The sequence below is a fragment of the Ruditapes philippinarum genome, unplaced genomic scaffold (assembly GCF_026571515.1).
Source record: "Ruditapes philippinarum isolate M1 unplaced genomic scaffold, ASM2657151v2 ctg617_1_1_1_1, whole genome shotgun sequence".
Lineage (NCBI taxonomy): Eukaryota > Metazoa > Mollusca > Bivalvia > Venerida > Veneridae > Ruditapes > Ruditapes philippinarum.
This window is the reverse complement of record NW_026859650.1, coordinates 413,673-430,496: the sequence shown is the minus strand read 5'-3', so window position 1 is coordinate 430,496 and position 16,824 is coordinate 413,673. Positions and strand designations below refer to the sequence as shown.

The window sequence follows — 16,824 nt, the reverse complement described above, 5'->3', positions numbered from 1 at the left end:
AAAAATATACATGAAGTTTCGTAAATGTAGTTTAATACTAAATAATTCCTGATTTTATTTTCGTTAAATCATTTACACAACCATTAATACTCATGATAAATTTTAATAAACAAGACAAAAGACATTTTCGATTTTTTTATCAGTTATGAATAAAATACATTCGGCAATGACTATATAAAGTATAAAAGACATTTCAAAATATTTTAATAAATTATCAATAAAAATGCTTATTTGAATTTATAATGGAAAAAAAAACACAAATATTTTATTTTAATATTTCTATTAAATTATTTATACGATAATACATGCAACTTTGCAAAAAAAGTGATTTCAAAATATTTTTTAATTAATCATAAATAAAAAAAACATGCAACTTTGACAACATATAATGCAAAAAAAGACATTTTTAAACACATATCTTTAATCAATTGATAAATAAGATAAATTAACAAGTTAACGAATACTTTGCGAGTATGGCAATTCATAGGTGAAAGAATATGAATATTATCTATAATATCCAATTAGAAAACAAACGGTTGCTACCAATATAATTGCCAACGAATTGTTGACTGCTACAACCGCTTTTGATGTTTCCTTTAAGAACGTTTTTCTGTCCTTTAAACTTATGTCAATCGCAGTATTATTGTTGGCTGATAGACCAAATAGATGCTGGTATAGACGTGAGCAAATTCCAGACTTCTCTGTTGTGTCCGATGACTGTTCATCAACAATAATTTCTGGAAAATAACATACACATTGGTCAAAATAAGTTTAGTCTTTGACCTACTTTTTCGTCCAATGAGACAGCCTAAATTTGGAAATGTTCCGTTTATTTTCCATACATTGTCTTCAACAGTTTTCTATATCGTCGAAACCCACGGTACACATTCCGTATATTGGTATACGGTAATTAGCTATGGTGGCTGCTTTCTGTCATTATCTGTTACCGGGCATCGACACGAAGACATGATATATTTTAGGCGAAATAACGATATTTTAATAGGCGAAGACATGAAATTTTCTTCTGCAGAATTATCATGCCGTCGAGTAGAAATCTTCGTATCGACGCCCTATATTTGTCGTGTAGTTGTTTCAAAATGTGAAAGTCGAAGACACGATAAATGGTTTAAATTTAAAACTGTTAGTAGGGAAACAAAGCTGCATGCAAGACTTTTCTGAAACCAATGTCAAATATACAATAACCAGCTCATATAGACTGATGCACGAGTATTTATGACATATGTGTAATTTAAGAACTTTTTACACTATGTTTTACAAACCTTCCATAAGAGTTTTCCCAGACTCTTTACTAACGTCAAGTTCAATATTGACATGGTCATCCACTAGTTTATTCTGCTCTGCAATAACATCTTTGTCTGCGGAACATAAGTCAGCACGTATGCGAGTCGACCATGTTGTTCCTCGTATCTAAAAGAAACATGGCGTTAATTAAATACCGTCTTTTGTCCTTTGATATCGCGTTATTTTGTTTGCTTTAATTATGTAAATGCTGCTGTTCCGAAATGCGGTGTCGCGAATTAATCACACGGGCGAAATATTACCACGCGTGTGATAATTACGCGACACCGGACCTGAGTTAAATTTAATCTTTTTATCTGTTTGTCTTTGATACAGCATTTATTACCGTCTCTCATGAACAGACTCAATCAAACAGCCTACGGTTATCAATCATCACATTTTCTGAGTTCAATTTCCGTGGCAGTGCGGAGGAAATTAGCCGAGTATAACTTAATAAGTATGTCCGGCCAATATTATACAGTGGATTTGTTTTAGAGCATAGCAAGATATATTTCCTACTCTTAGTGTACGAACAAACAAAAATTTATCGGGTCATAAGGCAACCGGCCCATACACCAATAAAGAACTATAATTCAAATACATTTACGTTTGATGCTTCAAATCATGCATGTTTAAGACATACAAACAAGTATTGAAAAATGAAAGCATTTATCAAACATGGAAATTATACAGAGTTCATTTTGATATTGTTAGTTTACCAGACGAAGTCAAAACATATTTCGTTCTTGAAGAACAAGTTGCCATTTTAGCTGTTTCAATATGACTCCAGATTATAATATTTTATATATCCGAAATATACTTCCAATAATATTCATGTATACACGTGTGTCTTACATTAACAAATGGTTTCAAAGTCCTGTACAATATCTATTCCTCAATGGTAAGGGCAGGTTTTAAGCCATACAAGGGTTACAACAATATTTCTTCTTACAACATCAATACTGGCTAGTTCCGGGAACTCGACAGTGGTTAAAATAAAAAGAAATATTAAAAAAAATATGTCTAAAAAGAACTCAAAATATTAATAAAGCCTGACACTTCGATACCTGTTCCTCTGGCAAAGGTTTTGTGCACAAACTGATCACAACTGTGAGCACAAATTGTAAAAGCATAATCATCTCGGAGTAGTAAAAGCTGTGTATTTTAGATAGAAACGCAGGTCTATTGTCCTCCTCGCCACAGTTTGGGACAGGGTATACTACCTCTAGTATAAGTCTAATTATGCCACATACATTAGCTATCACTATTCCATAAAAGGCACCCTACAATATGAAACGTAGAAATAAAACAAGCAGTTATCAATGTATGGCAAGCAATACAAAAGTCCTGTACCATTTTGCCATTCTTGGTGCATGCAGAGCTTGTTTGTTGACTTCAGGTGGTTCGTTTCATTGCCCAAATAAAATTTAAAATTTTAGTTGTGGTCATATCAAAATTGAGGCAAAAAGGCGGTTGTGCATAACTTATTTCAAGCTGTTTATATAAAATATGAAAATGCGAAAGCAAAATCAGCAATAATGAGTTTCAAAACTAATACATTTTGTATTGACCAGTTACTCCTTAGAAATATCAATTCTTCTTGAAGGAATTAAGCACCCAACAGCATGTCATTGCAACTGAAAATAATAAAAGTATCACCCAATAATACACTGCCGCAGCCAAACGAAATGATATTACCACTCAACTGTTTATTTTCATGGTTGAACATGATGAAAAGAGCTATTTTAACCGAACATAATAACTGTCACACCCTACAACATATCTTTTTAACTCAACATAATTGTGTTACCACATGCCTGTTTGTTTTAAGAACTGAACAGAACGACTAATGCACCCGACAATACATTGACTTGACTGAATAAAATGTAATCAGCACACAACATTACACTTCAATAACTGAGCGCATTTGGATTTCCACCCAGTATATTGGGATTTTGACCCAGCATATTGTATCTCGGAGACAATAGAATGACATTTAACCATGTATATCAGTCATTCTACACATAAGACAGTCCAGGCGTTCCATACTGCAGCATTTTCAATTTTGTTGTGTTGGACTTTCTTTAGGGATTCTGTTTTTCTCTATTTTATTGGTTTCCAGTACTGTGAACACTGGTATTTCACTGACACAACATAAGGGGCTTAAATTCAAAACAGTGAAATTATCAGTTTTGTATTTCACTGATATTTTTCTATAAACCACCGGGAATCATGTAATATATATAATTTCTAGGAAAATCTTGAGTTTACATATTTATTACTTCTCATTTTTCGTATATACACGTTACATAATTATTTTATTTCTACCTTACAGGGAGACACAGCAAAATTTTCATTTCTTATTTTTGAAGTTTTCATTCATTATTTTGTAAATGCCCTCAAAATAAATATATTAGACAGTCAAAGGAAAAAATTTTTTCTCCATATAAAGAATAAAATGGTGGTTTCCTAACTTGACCCGCGTGGATCAGGTTAGAGCGCTAGCATTTCACAATAGTTGTCAAAGTGAACTCTGGAAACGTTATTGAACATGTCAAATGAATGACTTGGGCTTGTTTTAATCATACAATATCCACAATATCTGTTAGGTTTGTTCAAGTCACCTGACTTGTTTTAAAACTATTTGGTGATTCTATTGGCGTCTAAATTTTGTTCAACATAATATTATATAGATATATTTACGCTTCAAACCCAAAATATTAAGAATTTAAACAGAAATACATGCTGAAACTTCAAGAAAAGTCATTTTAGCGTGATTTGAGAACTTGAGATCATTTTAATATTTTTGTCATTATTTTGCCTGAATATCCCTTTAAATACGTTTTATATGCATCGAATGTCATGAATGTAGCACTTTGTTAATATTAAAGGCACATTATATATGCTTTAGAATCAAATAAGTTTTACCTCCCTACGATAGGGTAAACATGAGTTTTTATAATGTTTAAATAATAGTTTTTTGTATGTCTGATGGTTATAATAAAGAACATGCGTCACTGAATGTAAATTTATTTGTTATAAAAGTAGCAAAATGTAAACAAAGTGGTATTTTGACTTCCATACAAATTATTAAATAACTATATCTGTGCTATTTTGCCATGCGATAGCAAGACACAAAAGATGGTTCAGGTAATTTGCCAATCAGTATCTTTTTTGGAAACTATTACAGGACACCAACAATAAAAAGATTTAGGGAAATAGAAATTAAAGCATTTTTTGTCATGAGAAAAATATTAAAAATAATCGTTTAATGTCTAAATTGTGGTTAAAACGACGATAAGAATAAAGAAAGTAATCAAGAGTGATCTTAGTTTTTGTCAGAATGTTAGTGACTTTCATAGCATATTTCTGTCATCACCGGCAGCCTCGAAAATACATGTCTGTCTACAAATGCAGCATTTGCACTTCGACCGTGCAAGTTTGGACGCCAGTAACATTCTCAAGAAAAGAAATTTTGCATGCGTGACCCTAGGTGATGATTTTTTGTGTTTTACATGAAATCCTTTCATTTATTTCAAACTTGAGATAATTATTTTGAGCAAATGAAAAGATAATCATGGATTTTGCCGAGGCTCGAATTTTTTAACCCGCTCAAAATACTTTATGAAATGGGAAAACGAGTCCAGAATTACGGTATAGTATCTCCAGTCCATTAAGTAAGTCTATAGAAATAAAATGGACCTTATTTTCGTCAATATGTACCAACCAAGTAAGTCCAAGTTTAACCTACTTAATAAAAATACAATTAAGATTTCTGTCATCTCTTTAGCAATCTGTTATCACTGGCGCCGGTAATACAGTGTGATTTGGCATATATTTAAATTTACATATATATTGTATTTACAAACGTTCGCGAATCCTTGAAAGTATGACATTGAATTGAAGTACAAACATAACAATTTGGAGACCTTGATATAATTAAATGATATCTTGGCCGAAGAAAAATTAAAACATAATTATTTGAGGCCTATTAAATATTGCAACTTGACTATGATTGCGCATGCTAATTTTGAACTGCTTCCCTGTTAAGGAGTATGTTTTGAATACTTTAGTGTAAGCACTTTTTTGTCGGTGGGAACAAATTTAAAAACATAACAAAAACAACCTAATTCATCACGTGCTACTATCATGTTATGTTTGATTGTGACACTATTTCTACAGATAATCATATGTAGAAAAATGTCATCAGTGAGCAAATGAATGAGACATTTTTGAACATTTTGTTTAAGAAAATAAAAGGGGACCTTCGTGACCGAGTGACTTAGAATCTTTAGGCCCTCGCAGCTATAAGTTTGATTCATGCAATGAACAAGTGAGTAAACTATTCAACTGTCAGGGAGATTTGGGGGTTTTACTCAAGTGCTCGTTCGTGACAAAGTTTGCCTTCCTCAAAGATATACGTAGATGGTCGGTGATTCAACTTAGAGTAATTAAGTAACTTAGATCTGTTCATAACTCGCGTTCTCTGTCAGGTACCGTTTATTTCTCCCTTTCAATATATATCATAAACGCAAACATCCTATTTGACCGGGTATGCCATTTTTTTCACAACTCTTATTGAAGACATCATCTGCTCTGGACCCTTTTCCACATATAAAGAGACAGGCCAATCCGCACTCTGCTTAGGCTTTAAATGACGGTTTAAATTGAAATCCCTTTAAACCTATGGACAGTACTACTACAGTACATTTAGGTTCTCACTGACCGCCGTACAGTGACCTACTTTTGGCTCAAAATTCATATCTTTGGCTAATACTCTTTTGAAATTGCATGGAGGTAAACTATCTAAATTAACTCTTAAAGGCCATTACTGGTGACATGTCCGGGGTCCGTACTCGACAGCGAAAGCTGCATTTTGTGCCCTTACGGGCCGATGGACTTTCATTAGGCATAGACTACATACTTATGGACAGTTCTGTATTTAAAGCAGGGCAATCTATTACACAAAGTCAGTAAGCTTTTTGGCTAAACTATGGTGGCTGTTTTCCGCCATGTCGTAAATCCGCTTTTCTGTCACAAGAATGAAAAAACACAAAGATACGAAGTCCAACTTTGTGTTATCGCATTTTCGCGTTCTCGAGGCGGGAAAGCAAAAAGGCGACATTACGACAATTGAAATGACATGGCGTAAATCCGCAACAATACTAACCTGTTCTGTTGTTCTATTCCAGAATACAACGAGGCCAAACAATATTGGCAATGGAGCTGTAATAAAACCTTCGACAACAACCATGTAACTGAAGAGTTGTCCCCCTTGTGCTGCCTTGACAACAGGTATCCATAATATTGTCAGTATACACAGGACTATAATGTATGCTCTGAAATGACAATGTTTTTTAAAGACCTACATAAATAACTTCATAAAGAGTTTGATAGCTTGTGACACGCAAAATTAGGTCCTGTTTTTTTGGCATAATATACAATGCATATAATATACTGAAGTGTAAAATAGAATTATGTAATATGATATATTATTGCCATGATATGATACCCGGTATGACATGATATGACATGATATGATATTACATGACATGATATGATATTACATGACATGACATGATATGATATGTTACGATATTATCTAAATTAACATATACAAGTAGTCATATAGATGCCATTCTTGTAAGATTCACTTACCTAATCAGATAATGTAGATTAAGTACCAGTATGTATTTATCTCTTGTATAACGTAATTAAATGTAAAATATACATAATATATATAATATAAATAATTATGTTATATAAAACTTCGACTTGATGGGGAGGGCTGTTGCTTATGTTGATTTTTTAATGTTCGTGTAACCTTACATCTATTTATATATATAATAGTTGCAAATAAGGTATGAATTTTTAAAATGTGTGCATTGACTGTACCTTCCAACAAGTAACAGTTCTCTTTGGTGAGCTTTAGGTCGGAATCGTCTCCATATATCCATCGTGAAAACCGTGCTAGAGCTGTTAAATATTGACGTCAATGACGTCACAATAGCTGACAGCATCACCGCCATAATGAGGCCACGTGCGCCTTAAAATGAGTAGGAATTAAGCACAATAATCGGAAGAAATAATTCACAGTAACTGAAAGTACCACCGCTATAATGAGGCTACGTGCGCTAAAAATTTGAGTAATAAATAAACAAAATAATCCAAAGCAATAAACCAATATAAAAGTGTTATTTTAATTGTTTGAAATTTTGACAAAATCACGTTCGCAAATTCGATTCCACCTACAATTAAAATTACTAAAAATCTTCAAAAAAAAAAATGTGACTGCCACTGTAATGCTTGTTTTACACACTGCACTGGGATGAAGATATGTACATGTTTCTTGAACTAGCCTCCAGAACTTAAATAACAGTTCTTCGGTAAGAAGCACCTATGTGTTTCTGTTTACGAGTATTAATTTTTCTTTATAATGTTTTTGTCTGGTTCCGTTCTTGTATGCCGTCTGTCTTGCAACTTGCGTTTGATATACATGTATAATATTCATCATTGTTGTACATGATTAAAATAACAATTTAATTACAATGGAACAATGTTCCAATTAATCAAACCTTTAGGTAGAATCTCAATCACGAGCTTCGGGTATGCAATGTTCGAACACCCGGCAGCATTGTCACACACAGATTTACATATTTCAGGGTCGGCACATGCCACATCGTCTAGAGGGTAAAATGAAATAAAAACATCAACTAACAGAGTATATCGAAAAAAGATAGCCATGCTTTAAAACTTAAAGAAACTTAGATGACCCGTGATTCACGCAGAATTGATTTTCTATTTATAATATAGCATGAACATACGGAAAAAAGCCATTTCAGTTTGACCTCGCTAGTGTTAAGAAAAGTGATACGTGCGTGATAAGGTATAATTAATCAGGAGAATAAAACAAGTTCCGCTGCAAACATAAATAATAAATGTATTAGCATATCTAACTTAGTACGATTTTGATATGTAAGAATAGCCTACCTAGATATTATGAATATACTTCGTTTGCTATTTTGTTTTAGGTAGACAAAAAAGTATAAAATAAGATTACCTAGGCACAAAACTCTCCTACGAGTGCAATTTAGATGTAGGTAGACAAAAGTGTGAAGTAGCCCACATAGATACTGAAATTTACTAGGTTTACCATTTCGATGTATATACATTGTATAAACTAATGTTACTTACGCAAAAAGCTGTACTTAGATTACAATTTCGATGTGTAAATACAAATTGTATAAAATAGCCCACCTAGATACAAAAATCTAATACGTTTACCGTTTTGATGTACATAGACAAAATTGTATAAAATAAGGTTACCTACGCAAAAAGCTCTACTAAAAGTATAATTTCAATATATATAGACAAAACTGTAAAAATAGCTTACATAGGTAAAAAAACTCTACTTTGACTGTAAATACAAAATTGTATAAAATAGCCCACCAAGATACAAAAATCTACTACGTTTGCCATTTTGATGTAGGTAGAAAAAACTGTATAGAGTACCTACGCACAAAACTCTTCAACGTGCACCATTTCGATCTTTCAAAAAAGCCTACCTACATATAATAAATCAACTGCTTTTGCCTTTTTTGATGTAGGTAGACACAACTGAACAAATGAGCTCTACTACGAGTACAATTTCGATGTAAATAGACAAAACTGTATAAAATAGCGAACCTACATTCAGAAATCTTCTACGTTTACCATTTCGATGTAGAAAGACGAAAAACTATATAAAACAAGATTTCCTAGTACGCAAAAAGCTCTACTTCGGGTACCATTTCGATCTAGATAGACAAAACTGTAATAATACCTAACCTAGATACTAAAATATCTACTGCGTTTACTGTTTAATGATGCATATAGGGAAAACTGTATAAAACGATTACCTGGATACAGGCACCTGCTGATCATACCGGGTATCATCATTATAAAGAGAGGAAGAATTTTGAGAAAGCCCCCAAGAAGCGTTCCACCTTTAGCATGACTGATATTTTTGGCGGCAAGGCATCTTTGTACCATTATCTGTCAACAACAGCGTTCGTTAAACGTTTTGTTTTTTATACAATTTCACCGAATCATGTCAAATTCCTATAAAACGTTTGTATCTAAAGAGAGTTATGTATCTTGGATCACCAAAACTTAAATAAAGGTAATGGATTTCTTTCATATTTTGGTGTTTATTTTTAAGGACAATCCAAAAATATGCAATGTAATTTTCAAATAATGAATGTTTTGTCAGGTTTCTTTATAAAATCTAAAATCGAAGTAATATGCACTAATTGTGACAAGTTAACAATAAATTATCTAGTGTCCCATGTAAGCATGTGTGTAGATGCGTTTGCGTTATGTGCGAGTTAGTTAAAGTACAAAACGTACCAGTCACATACCAGCGTTCTAAAACTTGCTTTACTTACTTTAATACTTATAACTTATAATAAAGTGATAGAAAAAGCACCTGGTCACAAACCCAGTACCAAGCCGAGGCAATTGCACACTGTAGAAGCATGGAAGGCCAAGGGTAATCTGCATCAAGACCACGGAGGGCATGAAAAGCATCGTCACGTGGTATACCACATGTAGAATTTGGCAGTTGCACTGAAGGAATTGCTTTTTGATATTCTGCCTCTAAATTCTCATATCCACCAATTTTGTCCAAACCTTGTAACACAAAATGGCCAACATATACTTATTCTAATATTTTTCTAATTTCATTGCGACATAATCAGGTAGCATATTTTTAATGACAGCAATGGTTCTAAATATTCTCAATATTGAATACCATTTAAAGAAGAGCAGATTGTTTTTAGATTGTATCTTGATTTGCACCAATTCTCATGTTATAACAATGTGCGTCATTTACATAAAAAAGAAAGAGAAAAGGAGATTTAGAGCCGTCAATGTTCAGTTATCTTATACATTTTAAAATAGAACGTTTTGGTGTCCAATTTCTCCGTCATAGCGCTTCCTATTAGACGATGGGTGGCGGCCGCCCAAAAGTCTCCCCTACTATGAGTATAATTGTTGTTAATTTCATAGAAATTAAAATATATATTAGTTAGTTACATATATTTTTAGATGATTTACATCAAGTATATGTGTGCTTTTAAGGATGCAATTTATTGTTTTATCTATTTTAATAGGCAAAAATAATGCTGATGTACCTGATAAATATACAAAAGATATACAATATTTAATTGATATACTTACTTATTCCAAGAACAACGAAAGATCCAATAACCATTATAATGGATTGTGCCGTGTCTGTGTACATAACGGCTGTTAGACCGCCTTTAAATTACAATAAAACAAAAGATACATGCCGGATAAACCGTTAAAATTTAAAGACAATTTTAAAAGCTTTTTGTTATTTCAAATCTTAGATGTTTAAAAACAATATTTGCTTCAAACACCATTGCATAACTGGAACAAAACTATATAATACTTTATTATTTAGGTATATTTCTAACGGCACTAACGCAGTTCTGTAAGAACAACAAATAGTTAACTACTCAAAACAATCGAATTTCAACTACATGTTACGGCAGGTTCATTAATTACTTTAAACCACAATTTAAGTGTGCATTTGTATTATGGTCCGAGAATTACTGCAAAGTTTTGTGTGAAAGAAAATATTATTTGATTAATGTTTAAATACCAAGTATTGTGAATATTGCAGTTATGAACAGAAGTCCAATAATGGAAGGGTACATATTCCAACCTAGCGCAAGTTGGACATACACAGCCCCAGAAAATATTGTCGCCTGAAGAGAATAAATTATATATTCATTACAAATCTAGATCAATGTGATTAAAAATTCAGCTCCTAAATAACGCTACGTATTGCAATACATAACTTAAGTAGTCCTGAACCTTAGTCAGAATGGAATCTAGATGTATGTAGTTTTTAAGTATATGCATTAAAAACTTTGATTACAATAAATCCTCATCCCTTATTGTCATATTCAAAATATATATACATGCACATTGCTGGGATTTCAGGTCCCAGTTATGCTAATGTTCTCAATGTTTAGCAGTAAATGAGTTTTTGTCCGTTTCTGGCCGCCATGTTTTTCACGAATTCTGAAGATGGAAGACCGACCTTTCGACAAGCCGTATAAAACGTCATATCTAATGTTGATAAACCTTGTTGCCAAATCCATTTGCTTTTTGTTATATGCTTATCATTTTTATAATATGTTTACATGTATGTGCTGCAATGAAATTACATGGTGTAGTGTGTGATGAAGCCGCAACTTTTCGGCTTTTTCTCTCAGTCTCCGAATTATAAATAATAGTCGATGATGTTCCGATTGATTGGTACCATATAGCAGTCTTGGATTAGATAATTAAAATATGTTTCTTATTGTAAAAAATATATATTCGGCGGCTTAAGTGACATCTTTTGTTAAATATAACGATACCCATTACATAATTACATAAAAATATATGCATTTTTTATCAGACCGTTTAATTGTCCCATTTTAAACTGATATTTTTGTATATATTATGTTTATACCGACAACCGGCTGATGATGTGTAGAAATAATGCAAGTCCACTGAGGTAAATCCTTAAGCGCTCCCGACCAAACCTTTTCTGCATATACTCTGGCAACGTATACACCTATAAAATAATTGGAAGATTATTTTATTGTTGTTGCCAAAACATACTAAAATGATTCTTTCACGTCAACTAGTCATAAATTTTTCTAAATACAAAAAATAAATTCTTGTTATTGTAAATACGAACGAGATTGTAAACTTTGTTCTCCTAGTGTTGAAGATGAATATCATTTCCAGCTCCGTTGTTTTCCAAAATAAGCATGATATCAGTATTTCGATTGTTTGTTTTGATAAATCTAGTAAATTATTTCTTTAAAAAATATTCAAATTAAATTACAAATAACCTGAATAATATAGAACGAAAATGTTGCTATTTTTATTACTTTACTTTGCTTTTACCTTACCTTTCATAACCTTACCTTACCTTACCTTACCTTACCTCTTACCTTACTTTACTTTACTTTTTTATACGTCTATCTACTTGCTTACTTTAATTTACTTTTCTTAATTTATTATTTCATTTATGTTTTTTCATTTTTTATTTCGTTTTAAATGTTACATGCAATTAAATGAAGAGCAATGATGAAATTAAAAGCTAATGTTTCTTGTTTATGTAATTTTATCATTTAATATATCCTCTTTCAGAACATAACAGAACATACTTTTATTTTGACTTACATGTTGTAATACATTGATCAATATACATTTTCAATACATTTTCAATATTGAATAATTAAGTTAGTTCTAATAAAAAACAATTCAAAAGACAAGTCTGACTATTTTCGTTTTCCAATGATTATGACATAGCATATCTTAAAACAAACCAATTATACAAAAAATGTATGTACTAATAGTTATATAAGTGTACATGTATCTTTGTATATTTATAAAACGCTCGAATCAAAATGAGGAAATAGACTGCAGTGCACTTGAAATAACAGTTGATCAAAAGCAAACCACCAGCAAGTGTTTCTGATTTTCTTTGAACGCATCAAATATCATTACGTATATACAGACAAACAGTGTGTTTGGTTGTTATTCCACCCTGAATCTACTACGAAGAAAATAATTGGAATATTCTGATATATAAAACGTCAAGAAAATTACTCACCCCCGCCGATATGAAGACAGGCAGAAAAAACCAGGAAAGCACTTGGATAAGCAATGCTGGCTGAAAGATATAGTAAATTATATGCAGGAAATGTCATTATGTTCTTCGTTTTTGTGTGTGTGTTTTTTTTACCTATAAAATTATTCTCTAGCATATTTTCTCACCTGACTGTTCTTCCTTTATCAAAATTATATCAGTTTGATGTCACAATTTTAAATGATTAGAATGATTGACATGTTGTTGTTTTCCTTTAATTATTTTATTGCACACACTGTTTATTCCCTAATTCATATAATAAGCTAAAATGAAAACCTAAATGTCTAAGAGTTTTAAAGCCCCATATTGTTTATGCCACAGAAATGCTTTTAGTTTTTTTCTTCTCAAAAGCTTTCCCTTTTAGTGCGCTATTATAGTTTATATTGGCCAATAAACATAAATGTTTCTTTTGTTGCCTTTTAAACATAAATAGATACAATAGTGGTTTAGCATTTTGTATGGAAGTCATAATACTATTACTTTGTAAACATTATGCTATTTTTATAATAAATTATTTCCCCATTAAACGCGACTTTCGTCACGTAAGAAGCATCTAACATCCTCCTAAACCATTGTCGAAACATTATACAATTCATAATTATTTGCCTTTCTAAAGAAGTAGAAATTTATTTGTTTTTGAGGCATAATGTGCCTATAACATTTTCAAAAGATCTTTCGCGATAAATTCTAAAACCATGATACAATTTGAATCTTGAAAAGAATCTGTTTTTGTAAAAATTAAAGTAACACCTCTGCCAACTTAAAAAGATAATTTTGAGATATGTTAAATATAATTATCATTGTCCTAATTTAACATGTGTGCATTAAGATTAACGCAAGTTCAGAAAAAAATCTCTCTTTTCTTTATTTGACTGAATAGCTTTAAGTCGGTTTCGGAGGTGGAGGGGGGATATGCAACCGAGCGAATTGCATTTTCTTCATAACCATTAACAGATCCCTTCTGTCAAGAATAAATGTCTAATTATTAGTTCAAGATTCAAATCAAATTCAAAATTCATGATATAAAACAGGATATCTACATAAACAAAGGAATATATTAGGAGGAAGTCGTGAAGGCAGACTAAACGGAAGTGATGTAGGAATGTATCTTGGAATGTTAACCGAACAGAAAAAAGACAGAAAGAAATATCAGTTAAATTATCAAATTTAAGAAACAAGAGATTGTTGTACGTAGTACGTAATACTCACAATCCATTCAAAGAGCGCAAATACAATTCCCGCAGCTGCACCTGATCCGGCTAAGCCAATGAAATGTTCGCTACCAATGTTGCTTCCAAAAATAGACGCCCCAACCTGTCGCAAACAGCATTTTCGTATAATCGTATAAATGATTTAGATGCCATTTCGGCTCGGTTTTCAGCCAAGATTTTTTATTATCCTTAGGGACTATTAAGCCACAAAAGTGCCACCACTTTGTTTAAAAAAACTTGTTAATGTCCTGTTTAAGTTTCCATGGCCTTATAGAATACAGATGAGTTATTTATGATCATATAGATTAATCATCTTTTGCTCGCTTCCACTTATACAGTTTGCTTACTTTATGGCAAATTTTTGAACGATCAGCTCTACTATTTTAAAATGATATCTAACATACTTTAAAACTATAATTATTATACATCCTAAAAATAGAAATGTTATCATTTTTTTATGCTTTGAGTATCTGCATACAATCTCATTACAACAGACGCAATATTACGATTTGTTTAAAACAATACATGCAATATATACATCCATTTTGCTGTCTGTAATAGTCCATTATTAATTGTATGTAATGTTTTAAATGGGTGGAGAGTTATTATTCACGAGAGATATTTTGAAAATAATGAATAGGTTGAAATGCTTTTTAAGATACGCACAGCAAACCATGGCATTGCTCTTCCGGCGAGAAAGTACCCTTCCACATTTCCCTTTTTTCTTCGCCATATCGACTGTAAGTTAAAATGTTATATAATGTAAAGAAATGTTGACATTTATAATGATCTAGCGTAACATGAAGAAGGTTTCGGTTGGGCTTTACCTCGCAACAAAAAAGTAGAGGTCATATGGCAATTTTACAACTTCACTGGCGGAGGAAGATTGTAAGGACCTCCGACATTCTGTAAGCTAGCTGGTTAGCTTCCTGACATACAATAATCCAAAGTTTCTGAAGGGCACGTGGTATTAAGTCAGCTACTTAACCACTCGGCTACGAATGCCAAGGTTGTAGAGACCGCATTTCACAAATCGTTTGGCATTTCAAGATGAGGCAATTTCCAACGTTCTAATCAGGCTTATGTCAAACATTTTATTATTGACATAATTCTGAAATAACAGTACATGTTCATTTAGGTCGATTAGTTGTAAATGTATCTTAAGTGACTGACATACATTGCGAAATACGTGATATAATGGTTGTATCTAGGAAATGTAATTTTCAAAGAAGCGAGTGTTATTCCCCATTTGATTGCTATCGGAATTGTTTTGGCTTTTATACAAGTGTTTTACCACTGAAAAGTTGAAATTGAATTTGACTGTTGAACCTTGCTCTCACAAGGTTATTGACCGGCCTTCATATGAACACTAAATACCTTTCCACATGACTCTCACATACTTTGTTGTTGTTTCTAGTACTCTAAGCACTTTGATTTGAGGCGCGTAAAACCTACATACATACAGTTCATTACGCAAAGACCGGATAAAAACCGAATACGTAATATAGCACACGTATGATTTAAATAAAACTATAACAAACGCCCCCGTGTTAATCATGACAAAGTACATTATCACTGATTGAGTGAAATAGACATTAAAATTTTACATATCATTCATTTATATATTAATATACATTACATATTATTCCATTTATAAATTAATATACATCATTTATTATTATTATTATAATTATAATCATCATCATCATCATCATCATCGTTATTATTATTGTTCTTATTATTATTATCATCATCATCATCATCATCATCATCATCACCATCATCATCATCATCATCATTATTATTATCATCATCATCATTATTATTATTATTATTATTCTGAATGTTATTATCTGCCATTATTTGACAATATTAATTAATTAAACTTACCCACAGTCCAACAGCTAAAACAAAGACAAAGTATAGAACAGTTGTAAGTATATCCGCCCAATGTGTTAGTCCTTTAGTCATTTTAAATACAATGATATAACATAATACTGCCACAACCACCTTGTTAACACCGTAATACCGCTATCTGCTACAAAAAACTGATGTTAAATGTATAATATATATGAGCCGCGTCACGACAAAACCAACATAATGGGTTTGCGGCCAGCATGGATCCAGACCAGCCTGCGCATCCGCGCAGTCTGATCAGGATCCATGCTGTTCGCTTCTCTATTACAAGTAGAGAAACTGATAGCGAACAGCATAGATCCTGATCAGACTGCGCGGATGCGCAGGCTGGTCTGGATCCATGATGGTCGCAAACCCATTATGTTGGTTTTGTCGTGACGCGGCTCATATATATATGCGATTGGAGTCTAAATATCAAGTATACTATGTACATGTACTTAAATGACTGGGACTTAGTGGTGCAATCAGTTTAAGTTTTTTGGTGTTTAAAGATTCACTAGTTATTTCAGGACACACCCACGGACTGTTGTTTAACCCGATGAAATATCCTGATAAACTTCACGTGCTCAATAAATATAACATGCATGATGTAACATTCATATATCTGTTTTTTAATCTGCCATTCTTTATTTTCATTTATTTCATTTCCTTTTAGATACAGATGTTATTTATTAATAA

The 16,824-nt window shown here is 32.2% G+C and overlaps 1 protein-coding gene across 1 annotated transcript; it reads right to left on the bottom strand.

Moving 5' to 3' along the window:
- Positions 1–349: 349 nt before the first annotated feature.
- Positions 350–16,278, bottom strand: LOC132757362 (sodium/glucose cotransporter 4-like). The gene is made up of 15 exons (XM_060748618.1): positions 16,120–16,278; positions 14,896–14,967; positions 14,228–14,332; positions 12,983–13,042; positions 11,828–11,932; positions 10,967–11,072; positions 10,519–10,599; positions 9,767–9,969; positions 9,198–9,333; positions 7,875–7,982; positions 7,195–7,345; positions 6,470–6,638; positions 2,367–2,582; positions 1,281–1,428; positions 350–737 (listed from the first exon to the last, which is right to left on the bottom strand). Exons 1-15 carry the CDS (start codon positions 16,198–16,200, stop codon positions 505–507), a joined length of 1,974 nt encoding a protein of 657 aa, XP_060604601.1. The 5' UTR covers positions 16,201–16,278; the 3' UTR covers positions 350–504.
- Between the last annotated feature and the right edge of the window lie 546 nt (positions 16,279–16,824).